Raw genomic sequence first — 13812 nt, 5'->3', positions numbered from 1 at the left:
GATATATATATATACAAAAAAATAAAATAATTTATATATGTTGGTTTTTTTTTTTTTTTTTTTTTTATTATTATATAAAAATGAATATTAAATAAAACATATAAAAATAACATAAATAAATATATATTATATATATATATTTTTTTTTTTTTAAGAATGATGAGTTGTTAAATTCTATTTAAATACATATATATACATGAACATTTAATTATATTTTAAAGGAACATAAAAGAAACAAAATAAAACAAAACAAAATAAAATAAAATAAAAAAATGAATGGCATATCTTTGTGTAAAATAAATGAACAGTAAGGAATAATAAAATAAAATAAAATAAAATAAAAATATATATATATATATATATATATAAAGAATGTGCATACAATGTTATATATAAAAAATATATATTTGTATATATAGAATAAGACCCTTACTATGGAGGAATAACTCATATATATTAAACTCGTTCAGCAACTATTCAATGGTAAATACGAAGAATTAAAATGTACATATAAATTAATATTACATATATATATATATATATATATGTGTATATTATTGTTTGGTGTGTTCATTTATTTTTTTTTTTTCAAGGTAGGCCCTGAGCTGTTTAACTAAAAGATTTTCTTCAACATATAAAATAAATAAAACATTGACACCTAAAAACGACAAAAAAGATATTTATAAATACTACAATGAAAAGTTAAGAGAAGATATAAGACCCTACAAATTAATATCAAGTCTACCTACATTAAATCATTATGTGAACCCATTGGATATGACAAAATTTGCAGTAAAATATATTTTAAGTTATCGTTTTTTTTTTATATATATGGCTAGAACGACATTTCAGGTTTTTATAAAAAAAAAATTATATTCAAATTAAAATGTTCCACATATATATATATATATATATATATATTTATATTTATATTTATATTACATACACTTTTATTTTTTTATTCTTATAGGCCGTGAGACCACTTATGGCGTTCTGCGTATTCGGCGAATTAATGAAATTAATATTGGCTACCATGACAAGTGGTGTTTTTGCTTTTTTCTTTTCCTTTGTCTTAGCATTTGAAGTATTGTATTTTTTCTTACAATGTTATATATCTTATACTTTTTTAACAATGTTTTTTGATGTTATGTTTTAAATATGTAATTTTGTAGTTATAATAATTCATGTATATTGAAATGAATTTTTTTTTTTTTTTTTTATATATTTATATTTTATAATTAAAATGAACATAAAAAAAAAAAGTAAAAATAAATAAAAAATGAAAAATAAAAAATAAAAAATAAAAAATAAAAAATAAAAAATAAAAAATAACAATAATATTAATATAATCAAATGAAGAAAATATAATACATAGATAAATACATATATATATACATATATATATATTCATTTATTTATATATTATAAATATATTCCATCTTTCTTTTCCATATTTGAACTATTAATATCTTTATCATTTTGTGCCTTATTATGATCGTCGATAGTGTTATTTATTATGTTATCATCTTTTATATTTTCTTGTTCCTTATTATCAACTACATTATTTTGTGATACTTTTAATGTATCTGCCAATCCATGAGTGTTTTCTATATTTTGTATTTTCTTTCTTATTAACATAAGTCTTTCTTCTTTTCTAAACAAAGCAAATTTATTTTCATTCAAAGCTAAAAAAAGATCCTTATCCAATCCTTGAGGGTCATATTCTTTTATTTCTTCATTTGATCTTTTTAAATGATATATAGAATTTTCTACTTCTTTTTCTAAATCTTTTAAAATATTTATGTCATCAGGAAGTTTTATTTCATTAAAATCAAGTTTAAATTCGCAACTTGAATTTGCGCTTTTTAATTTTATATCAACCATGGGGTTACATATGCATACATATATAAAAATGAAGAAATAAAAAAAAAAAAAAAAAAATATATATATATATATATATATATATTTTATTTATTGTTTAATTTTCCTAATATTCCGCTACAAAAGAAATTAGTCAGCTATTTATTTACACAATCTTTTATAATATTTTAAATATCCACTCCTAAATATTTCAATTCAAGAAAAAATATACGGAATAATACACTTATGCATTAAATATAAATATAATGAAAGCAACATTTTTATATATATATATACTATATAAATGTAAATTTTTTTTTTTTTTTTCTTATTAAAAGTATATAAATAAATATATTGCAATATATATATATATATATATATGTAATATATATTTGCTCTACTTTTTTAGAATATGCTATAATATATATATATATATATATACTTTTAATTATCTGCATAAAAAGAAAATATAATCATACATACAATATGATATTATATTATATATATATAATAATTAATTAAAATTTTAATAAAACTGTATTTAAATATTTCAATTCATATGCTTATTCATAAAATTATAGTATTAAAATATTTTTTTTATAGAATAAAAAAAGTTTATGTTTTTACGAATAACGGAAATTTTGAAAAAAAAAGTATGTCGTGTTCTTAAATTTATATGTATCATTTATTTATTTATTATTATATTTTTTTTTTTTTTTTATAATTTTTATATAAATAAAAAAGCGTCGATTGAGCATCACATATATTTTTATTAAACTATTAAATAAATATATATTATATATATATTATATATATATTTTCTAAAAATGGACTTACTTTTATTTTTTCCAGATATAAATGTGTCCATTAAAAAAAATAAAGTATCATTTAAAAATAAAAATTAGACCAAATAAACATATATATGAGTGAACATATTTGTTATAATAAAAAAAATGAATTATAAAATATTCATAATTTTAATTTTCAATTCAAAATATTTTGAAGCTTTAAGGGTTTAAAAATAAAAAATAATACTAAAGTAAATAAATAAATAAATATATATATATATATATATATATTAAATGTATTTAAAAATTATGAATAATATGGACCAGTATTGTCATTTCATATAAATGTATTACGAAAAAGATATTTTTTTTAATTATCAATTCTAAGAAAAAAAAAAAAATAAATAAAACTCCACATAATTATTATTGTTGGGAATTAATTGAAGGATATTCAGGACGCATAGAATAAATTTCATCAATCCAATATTTATATTCAGCTGGACTTAATAACTCTAAATGATAACCTTCGTCAACTATTTCCACTCTATATTTTTTTTTATCTAAAGATTCTATCAGACTTAAACTTTTTTTCAAATATCTTTTTTTATCTTTTGTTGTATGTACAAATATGATATATGGATAATCTGAGATATTTATTTTTTTCCTGATTTTATTTGAAAAAAAATTTTCTTCAACAGGTGATATTAAGAGCTGAAATATTAAAATGGAAACAAGGTTTAAAATATATAAATAATGTAAGAATATATTTACGACATATATATATATATATATATATATATATATATATATATATATAATTGAATAGTTTAAAACTTTAACTCTAAAAGGCATAAAAGATATGAGCTTTTTATTTTATTTTTATATATTTTTGTATAAACCATTGGAACCTTGGGACCATCTAAGTGGGTAGCTAAAATACATCCAAACTGATAAGCAACAATTACATGAGGCTTCAATTGATCAAATGATTTATTAGCTTTGTATAAAAATGTCGAATATAATAATTCGTATATTATTATAGACCCAATGAAAAAAATAATCACTGTAATAATAATACAAGGAGGTATTAATATATATGTATAAGTACTTACTATACATAAATAGTAAAAACAAATTAATGCACAACATATACATAAAATATATATAACAATAAAAATTAAAATGTCCAAGGTTCTATATTTCTTTCTTGAAGATAATATATTTTCCTTACCATATAGTTCTTCAAGGATCTTTCTGATCATTTGAGTTTTTTCATCTTCGTATATATGAAGATACAAAATTTTTATTCGCTCCATCTCTTTTTTTTAACACAGAAGGATTTTTTAATATAAATTAATCATATATATATATATATATATATATATATATATATATATTATATAATAAGATAACAATTATATCAGATTAAAAACGTTTAACGGATATAAGTGGTATCTATATTTTTATTATTTTATAAAAAATAAAATATTTTATAATTTTACACATACATATAATATCTATATTTATATTTTAATTTGTAATATGGTACCGAATAAACAACATTTTTATTCTATTCTCTAGTTCTGCTTTCTCTTTTATTTTTGTTCTCTATTTTTTTCATAATTCTCCTACAGTTATTTTTCCTTGTAATTTTTCACACATAAAAATAATGAGAATATATATTATATATATATATATATATATTAAATTATTATTTTATTTTTTTTTTTTTTTTATGAACAAGTAATAAAAAAAAAATTTTTTTTTGAAATAATTATGAACGTTCAGGATAAAAAAAAGGTTATGCATACATTTAAATAGAAAAAAAAAGTATACATCCATAAACTTTTTAGCTAACTAAAATAATTTTGTCTTATTATTAAAATTTATAATTTGAACATTATTAAATAAATAAACAAATATATGTGTATATGTTGAAATTAAGGAAGATATTACAAATTGGTTACACACCACGATTATTAAATTATGAAGATGACACCAAATGTATTCCTTTTTAATTAAAAAAAAAAATATATATATATATCATAATATATATTTTATTTTAAAATGAGACAATAAAAAATAATTTCATAGGTTTTATATCATATATATATATATTTATTTATTTATTTTTCCCTCTCTTCAGCTATATATTTTTAAAAAAATATATTATTTCGTGTTCTTATGATTTTATTTGAGTACTTAAAATGAAGGAAAATATAAAGATATTATACATACACGGGTAATAAAAAAGGGAGCTAATACATTATATGATTAAACTATAATAATATGTTTTGTTTTTCATAAATAATACATATATATATATATATATATTCTTGTGTACATATTCTTTTTTATGTTAATAGGTTCCACATTTTTGGGGAAAGCAAAAAGAAGAAAATAATTGAAAAAGCCGTTGGAAAAAAAAATTTATTCATAGCAGGCATTAATCAAAGGAGAAGCATTAGTTCCTTTATTTTGTTCCTTTCATTTATAATATGTGTTATGTTATTTAACATATATATATCTTATAAATTTTGTGATATCATATTTCTTATAATAACAATAATCTTATCGGTAAATTGGAAAAAAAAAAAAATGGACAAGATAATAAAATGAAATATATATGTATACATATAAGGAATGTATTATTTTCTTGATAATGTTAGAAAAATATTACCTGTCCATAAATTCGTACAAATAAATAAATAAATAAATATATATATATATATATATATTTTTTTTATTTTTTAGATTATTATAATATTAGTTGTATATTTTATCGGATCGCATTTAATTCTTTATTATATTATGAAGAAGTCAATTAAACAAGCAGAGCAAAGAGTTCAAATGTACGACCCTGATGTTGTTGTTGGAATATATTTTGGAGCTGTTGTAGCCATGAATCTTAACTACAGAAATGGAAAAAAACCTCTAGTATATAAAAGAAGCTATTATTAAAAATGGATATGCATGTGCACACATACATATATACATATATATATATATATATATATATATTATATTATTCCTCCTATAGATTCTTGTATCCCCATCTGTTAAGACGTTTCAAAAATTTACACACAACTTAGATATTGATTTGTCTACTTTCCCATATGTAATAATTGTTAACGGATCTGATGATACTATAACTCCAATGAGTATTTGTGATGAACTTATTTCTACCGTTCCTTTAGGGAAAGGAAGACTAGAAATTGTTCATGATGATCATTCCTATTCTAAATTAAAAGAATCTGATTTTAAGTAAGGAGTACAGAATAAAATAAAACGAACACATATATATATATATATATATATATATATATATATATATGTATGTATATATGTTTGTATAATTTTTTTTTTGGTAGAGCGTGGATTAAAGAAGCTAAATACAAACCTTCTACATCTGTAGTTAACATAGCAAAAAAATTAAAGGATGAAAAAATTGGCAACAGATATATTGTAAATACAGGTGATATTAGTGAATTTTCCTCATCTGAGAAAGATAATATGAAAGAAGATGATCCTTTGGTATAATGTTATATATTAAAAAATAAAAATATATATAACTATTAGATAATAATATTATATGGAAATTTTATATGTAATAATATCAAAAATAGTACTTTATATTTTATCATTTTAAAACACAACTATATATATATATATATATATATATATATTTTTATTTATTGATTCGTTTATGTTTTACACTATCCTTTTTAATTTATTATGAGATTTTAATAAATTTTCACATATACATATATAGAATAACCTTTTTAATTTTTGAGTAAAAAATTTCATTTTACCATACATGTTAATATATATATTATATATATTATATGTTTTTTTTTTTTTTTTTTTTTTTTTTATGTGATTTTCATTTTTTCTTAAGCATTATATATAACCTTATTAATCCATTTTAAAATTCTTATTGATTTAATTTTTGTTTTGAAGGAAATATTAAACACATATTTTGGGAACTGACCAAAATGAAAGATGAAAAATCAATAAAAGAGTGTGCTTATATAGTAGTATAATAAAGTTACACAAAAAAAAAAAAAAAAAAAAAAAAATATACATACATACATATATATTTATATATATAATGTCGTATCGAATAATCATTTTATTGTATTATATTTGCTTCTTTCTAAAAAAATATTAAAGATGTCATGCATATGATAATAAATGACAAATGTTTAAGATTGTTAAGGTAGAATACAAAAATGTTTTATCACTTAAAAAACAGAAGAAATTTTCTGAATAATTTTGTTCATAAAAATGTTTTAGTTGAAAAAGGTTTTAATATAAGATATTATCATTTGAATAGGAGCCCAGAACAAAAGAATGATTATAATTTTTTGAAAACATGTAAGTTTGATTTATTTAGAAATGATATGATTTACCAAAAAAAAAATATAACTTATTGTACGAATCATAAAGGACAATATAATGAATTTGTAAAAGAGAAAAATAATCATTATGAAAAGAAAGAAAAAGTATCAGATGTTCTTAGTTACCCAGAAAGTAAATCATTTCCATATGCATCTATATCTATTATTATAGGTATGATAGGTATATCAGGTTTACTAAAATATTTAATATATAATTTAAAAAATTGTGATAATGAGAAGAGTATTAGATTAGAGGTAGATAAAATAATAAGTTATTTAGATAAATATTTTATTTTACATAATAATGAAAAAACAAAAGGAATGCATATAAATAATAAGATTTTTAATATAAAATATATAACATGTGCCTTTTTTATTAATGAAAATACATTACAGTGTTCAATTCAATTATGCACTTTTTTTTTATCTTCATGTTTTCTTGAAAAATATTATGGACCTCTAAAATATATTTCTTTATTTTTATGTGGAACTATATTTTCGAATTTTATAAGTTTACAATTCTTTAAATTTTTAAAAGAAGTAGAATCTTTAAGGATGGTTGATTTTGTGCTTATACATCCATCAGGGTCTATGGCTTTTATATGTGCTTTGTGTTCTTTATATTTTAAGAAATGGGCTATTTGGAAAAATATACCTATACACTGTTCTGTTTTAATGGTACCATATTTAATTTCTAGCTTTTATGGTATATCATCATTATATAAAATTAAAAAACACAATGTCATAAATTCAAATAAAGTAACAAATAATGAATTAAATAATTATAAAAATGAAATGTTACAAAATGGTAAAGATCTTTTAAACCACAAATCAGACTATAACAATATTATAAATAATATTAATGATAATATAAATATACATAATAATACACAAGACATAAATAAGAATACTATGAATATTAAAGAATGTCGAATAATTGATACAAACAACCATACTTTAAATACACTAAAAAATTATTTAATTATTAATGCATGTGATTCTGTTATACAAAAGAGAAAAAGAGATAATATCTTTTTTAATAAAAAATTACAAAATTTAAAGAAAGAAGCACAAGAACATATAAACGAAATAAATGATAAGTCACAAAAAATGTTTTTTGCTCTCTCATCTGCCTTTACTGATATGTATGGTATACTTCTAGCCACAGCAGCGTGTTGTTTTATGAAATGTGTTAAATATATAAAATGACATTACATCTTTCTGGTTTTTATTATATATATATATATATATATATATATATATATATTTATTTATTTATTTATATATTTATGTGTATGTTTAATGTTTATATTATTTATTTTACATAACATACATTTTATAGTAAAAATTAAAAAATTTAACAATTTGAAGAAAATCATATATTGTAATATTATAAATATTATAAATGTAATAATTGTATAAATAAAAATATGTACATATATATATATATATATATATATGTGTGTATATATTTTATTTTTTTCTTCAAAATGATAATTTGGGTTTTTCTTTTATCTTAGGTATTATTTTTAATGAATTTGTCAGAGAAGACTGTGATGCCTTTCTCTTAACTGTTATATAAAGTGAAGCATTTGTATGCTTAGCAATTTCATCAGCTGTCATTCTTTTTTTATTCATATTATTAAAATTAGACAAATCAGAATCAAGTATCTTTCGTAAAATATTACTAGGATTATTTTTCATAGAATTATCTTGTGAATCTTTTAAAAATGAGGAATTTTTTTTATTAGTATAAAATTGTAATATTGGATCTTTACATATATAAGAATTACTCTGGTATTTACTTTCTTTTAATTTATATTCTATACTTTCCATAGATATAATTTTTTCTTCATTATTCTTCTTTTTTATTTTTGTTAATAATTCTTCTTTTATTGAATACCCTTTTAAATTATTCTTTGTAGGGAATTTATTAAAATTTAAACTTCTCAAAGTTTTTATATATGGTAATTTATTTTCTTCCATATTTTTACTATTAGTAAGAATATCATTATCATTTTTTATATTTTCTTCATTTATATTATTTCCTTCCATTATCATCGCCGAATTCATTGATTTTATATTTAATTTCATCACATCTCTATTATTATTTGCCTTTTCTATTGAATATTCTTTTTCATCGTCACTTTTATCATTTTCCTCCAATGAAGCGCAATTTTTTCCTATTAAATTATCGTCAAATAATATTTTATCCTCATTATTTTTTAAATCAAAAAAACTACCTACCTCCTTTGGAGTATTAACAAAATTAAATGCATTAAATAAATCTGTAAAGTAATTTGTAACCATTCCTTGATGCTCCTATATAATACAGCGAATAAATAAATTATTACACATGATAATATTAAATATATTAAATATATTAAATATTTTTATTACTATTACCTTTTTTATGTCCTCATCTTTCTGCTCTTTATTTATTTCAATTTCCTTTTCTGCAATAAAAAAAAAAAAAAAAAAAAAGGATTCATTATATTATTCCACTTGTCTAAATATATCATATATATATATATATATATATATATATATATATATATTTTTTATATACCATTAATATCCTCACTTTTGAAAGACGCACCTACTTTTAAAATATGTTTATTATCATTCTTTTCATATTGCACATTTTCATGATATAAACTATTAGTATATTTCTCATCTGTTTTCAAAACATCCTTTTCTTTCATATTAATAATGTGTTCTTTAAAATGTTGTTTTTTTATTTGGATAGGGAATTTCTTTATATTGTCCAATTTAATTTTAGACAACTTATTTAATAAAAGTGGTACTGTTCTTTTAGATATTTTTTTCTCATCATGTTTTATAGAATAACTATGTTTAGTATCTATAAATTCATCACTTGAGCTGTCATCAAAATTTTCTATGCTCTTACTATTTTGTTTGTTTTGTATACTAGGTACACATTCTTCTAAAATACTTTTTTTTATTCTCATTTTTGAGAATTTTTTTAAATAACATTCTTCTTTCATTTTTAACATATTTTTTAATGATGGTAACTTCTTTTTTTGTATATTATTCTTCATTTTTTCACTTTCTTTTTTTTCTAACAACTGAATTTCATTTTTATTTGTATTATTTATTTTAATATCTTCGTTCTTTATAATATGTTTTTCTGATATTGGATATTGTAGTATGTCATTCTTATCATCTAACCTTTCCTTTTCATCATTACTTTTATTTTTTTCTTCATATTGGTTATTATTATTATTATTATTATTATTATTATCTACTTTTTGTTGTATATTTATTTTATTAAATAACATATTTTTAATAAAATTTTCTTTACAACTTTTTTTTAAACTAAATTTTGAATTTAATCTTTTGTTAATTATATTTATGTCTAATTGTTTGTATGATCTTATATCCCTTTTGTCATCCTTTTCAATTTGTTTGTCTTCTTCTTTCTTTTTTGTAATCCCCCTTTCCTCATGTTGAACACTTTTACTCATACCTTTTTGAATTACCACTCGGCTATCGGTACCATATTGTTTTTCTTTGTCTTCTTCATATGCATGAATAGAATGTATTATTCCATTTTTAAAACTTTCATTTTCCTTTTTATCCTTTTCGATTTCTTTTAACATTAACAATTTATCATTTAAGTTATCAGCTCCATTTTTAATTACACCTTTTTTTGTATTTATATGTTTCAATATATGTTTATCTTTATTATTATCATCACTTTTTTTTTTTTTCATTTGTGTTTTATATAAATCATATTTTAATGATTCTTCTAAAGCATCCTCTCTTTTTTGCATGTTCTCATATAATTTTGATGACCATATCTTTTCAACCATATTATTATATCTTAAGTAATAATTTCCCATCATACTACTAGTTCTATAATTATTTTTTATAGATGATGAATTATATGAATTTATATTCACAAAATTTTCATCATCATATATATCATTATTATATATATTATTATTGTTATAAATAATTTCACTTAATGATGGTTTACAAATAGTAACATCCCTTGAGTTTATCGCTTTAAATTTTAAACTTAAAGGAATGAGCTTCCATATTTTATATAAATGTAGCCATTTTTTATCATCAAACAATATAGCTATATATTTCAAATCATCTGAACTGTTTTCCCATATATGACGATATAATATCCATGATCTATTATTTCTTTTCACACATAACCATTTTAAATCCTTGGGACATGTTTCCCATCTGTCGCTAATAGCTAGCCAACCTTTATCATTAGTTTCACAAGCTAACCATTCTAAATCGTCTAATTTATGGGTCCTTAAATCATAGTCCTTTTCTATCTCTTCTCTAAGAATTTCATCTTTATTATGCACTACATTTTTACAGTTCAAATGGGTTAATGTTATATGGATTAATTTGGAACACTGGTATATTTTCTTATCTCTCTAAAAAAAATATATATATATATATATTTATATATATATATATATTTTTTTTTTTTAATACACCATATTTATTATAATATTATTCACAAAATAATTATATATAAATGTAATTACAAATATGAGTGCCTCAATAATCTTTATATGTTTCATATATATATATATATATATATATATTTATATTTATTATTATTTATTACTATGGGACTTGTATTCAATATGGTATGAATAAAAGGAAGAACGGATAAGACTAAAAATATAAAACAACATAAATTTGACATATATGTATTAATATATATATTATATACCTTTTCTATATCTTAATTTTTACAATTTTTTAATTTTAACAATTCATTCTAATTACCTGATTTATTTATATCAGAACATAGGTATTCTATTATATCACATATAATATTAACAAATATATTTAATAATTTTAAATTTATTTTTCCTCCATCAAGTTTTTTTTTCTATACAAGGTAAAAAAAAAATATATATTCATAAATGTATAATTTAAATAATAATTGTTTATTATATATATATATATATATATATATATTTACGTTTACATTTCTCAATTGATTCTTATATGAATATATAGAACTTTCATATTTTTTTATTTTTTCGCAAGTTCTAAATAAAAAAAAAAAAAAAAAATTCAATACATATAAATATATATATATATATATATATATATATGACATAGTTTTTTTTTCTCTTTTTTTTTATAGACATATATTATATATACATTCTTTTATATTCCCGGAGATCGTCTAATTCTTTTAAGTACTCATAATTATTAAAATTGTTCTACCAAAGAATTGAAATATGGAAAATTGACCTTATAAATGATATATACATATATTTTTTTTTTATTATATAAAATGTTTTATATTATATAGTTTTTATTTCATATGAATGTTAACATATTTTAAAGGAGTCGTTCTTTTTTTATTTATATTAAAATCTTGGTAACACCTACAGATATTATAAGAATATACATATAGATATGATTAAAGTAATTTAATTAGCACATATTATCAATATTGGTTACGTATATAACAAATTTTTTTTTTTTTTTTTTTTTTTTTTTTTATCATTACAATGTTTTTTTTTCTTCCATTGGATATCCAACAAAGTTTGCTGACAAAAAATCATGGTTCATCCCAATCTATAATAAAATAGAAAATCACGATTCATTTATTGAAAAGATGTATATATATATATATATATATATTATTTATATAATATGTTATGTATATAATTAACCATTATTTTCAAGGTTGCATTTATGTTATATAAAATAAATATAATAGAACTTGCAAATTATATTAACCTATAAATTTTTTTTAAATAAATATATATATTAATTTTTGTTTATACAATATTTTCCTCTTAAAAAAAAAAATATATATATTATAATAAATATATAAGCACGGTTTCATAATGTAAAAGGGTTAATTTATACAAGTTGGAAAAAATAATAAAAGTTATAATTTAAGTTTATATATGACTTTTTTTTTTTTTTTTTTATGCATTTATATCAGAAGGATAGATCTTTTAAATGAATTATTAATTATTCCATTTACATTTTTATTTTGTTCATTTGTTCTCTACAACATCATGTTCTTGAGAACAAATATGCACATGTTTAAATCAAAATAATAAAGGAATATAAGAATAAAAGAATAAATTTCAATATAAAATTTAAATAAATATAGCCATAATACACGATTTAAAAAAAAAAAAAAAAATATTAAAATACCGGAATATAAAACAACCTGAACAAGCAAGAGAAAAAATGAAAAAAATTATGTACAGTCCTAATTTTTTATGTCTTTTTTTTTTTTTTTTTTTTAATTCTGTGCACACAAATATACAGAAAAAAAAAAAAAAGAAATTATATAATTAGTAATTTGTATAACCATATATGTAGAAATATATAAGCACATATAAATGTGTTTACACTTCCCCCAAAAGTTTTTGTCATTTTATTCTTTTTATTTTATTTTATGGTTTTGTTTATAACGATGTTATGATATAATGAATGAAAAAAAAAAAAAAATAAAATAAAATAAAATAAAATAATAGAGAATATATAAATATAAATATAAATATATATATATATATATATATATTGAAATAAAAAATTTGTTTATACTATATTTGAAAAAAACATTAATTATGAAAACATGAATGTGTTGATATATTTTTTTTTTTTTTTTTTTTTTTTTTTTTTTTTTTTTTTTTCTTTTTTTTTGTCCCAAAAAAAATATTTTTTGTAACATTTTTAAAATTAAACATTAAAAAATTAAAATTTTAATGAATAAAAATTATATATTT

General features: G+C 18.6%; 6 protein-coding genes across 6 annotated transcripts; 3 read left to right on the top strand and 3 right to left on the bottom strand.

Annotated features, from left to right (window-relative positions):
• Positions 1 to 272: 272 nt before the first annotated feature.
• PGSY75_0719100 (hypothetical protein) lies at positions 273 to 1156 on the top strand (the record flags this gene model as incomplete). The annotated part of the gene is made up of 4 exons (XM_018785032.1): positions 273 to 307; positions 420 to 483; positions 598 to 852; positions 971 to 1156. 4 exons carry the CDS (start codon positions 273 to 275, stop codon positions 1154 to 1156), a joined length of 540 nt encoding a protein of 179 aa, XP_018642533.1.
• Positions 1157 to 1422: 266 nt separating this feature from the next.
• Positions 1423 to 1884, bottom strand: PGSY75_0719000 (hypothetical protein; the record flags this gene model as incomplete). Its single annotated transcript, XM_018785031.1, has 1 exon — positions 1423 to 1884. One exon carries the CDS (start codon positions 1882 to 1884, stop codon positions 1423 to 1425), a length of 462 nt encoding a protein of 153 aa, XP_018642532.1.
• Positions 1885 to 3071: 1187 nt separating this feature from the next.
• On the bottom strand, positions 3072 to 3964 carry PGSY75_0718900 (hypothetical protein; the record flags this gene model as incomplete). The annotated part of the gene is made up of 2 exons (XM_018785030.1): positions 3072 to 3359; positions 3548 to 3964. 2 exons carry the CDS (start codon positions 3962 to 3964, stop codon positions 3072 to 3074), a joined length of 705 nt encoding a protein of 234 aa, XP_018642531.1.
• An 891-nt stretch (positions 3965 to 4855) lies between these two features.
• On the top strand, positions 4856 to 6188 carry PGSY75_0718800 (hypothetical protein; the record flags this gene model as incomplete). Its single annotated transcript, XM_018785029.1, has 5 exons — positions 4856 to 4890; positions 5015 to 5225; positions 5403 to 5585; positions 5689 to 5912; positions 6020 to 6188. 5 exons carry the CDS (start codon positions 4856 to 4858, stop codon positions 6186 to 6188), a joined length of 822 nt encoding a protein of 273 aa, XP_018642530.1.
• A 692-nt stretch (positions 6189 to 6880) lies between these two features.
• On the top strand, positions 6881 to 8257 carry PGSY75_0718700 (putative membrane protein; the record flags this gene model as incomplete). The annotated part of the gene is made up of 1 exon (XM_018785028.1): positions 6881 to 8257. One exon carries the CDS (start codon positions 6881 to 6883, stop codon positions 8255 to 8257), a length of 1377 nt encoding a protein of 458 aa, XP_018642529.1.
• A 276-nt stretch (positions 8258 to 8533) lies between these two features.
• On the bottom strand, positions 8534 to 12741 carry PGSY75_0718600 (hypothetical protein; the record flags this gene model as incomplete). Its single annotated transcript, XM_018785027.1, has 10 exons — positions 8534 to 9370; positions 9455 to 9504; positions 9618 to 11472; positions 11670 to 11719; positions 11834 to 11939; positions 12033 to 12102; positions 12218 to 12279; positions 12396 to 12447; positions 12573 to 12640; positions 12739 to 12741. 10 exons carry the CDS (start codon positions 12739 to 12741, stop codon positions 8534 to 8536), a joined length of 3153 nt encoding a protein of 1050 aa, XP_018642528.1.
• Between the last annotated feature and the right edge of the window lie 1071 nt (positions 12742 to 13812).

The sequence above is a fragment of the Plasmodium gaboni genome, chromosome 7, assembly GCF_001602025.1.
Source record: "Plasmodium gaboni strain SY75 chromosome 7, whole genome shotgun sequence".
NCBI classification, from domain to species: Eukaryota; Apicomplexa; class Aconoidasida; order Haemosporida; family Plasmodiidae; genus Plasmodium; species Plasmodium gaboni.
This window is presented reverse-complemented; position numbering and strand designations above follow the sequence as displayed.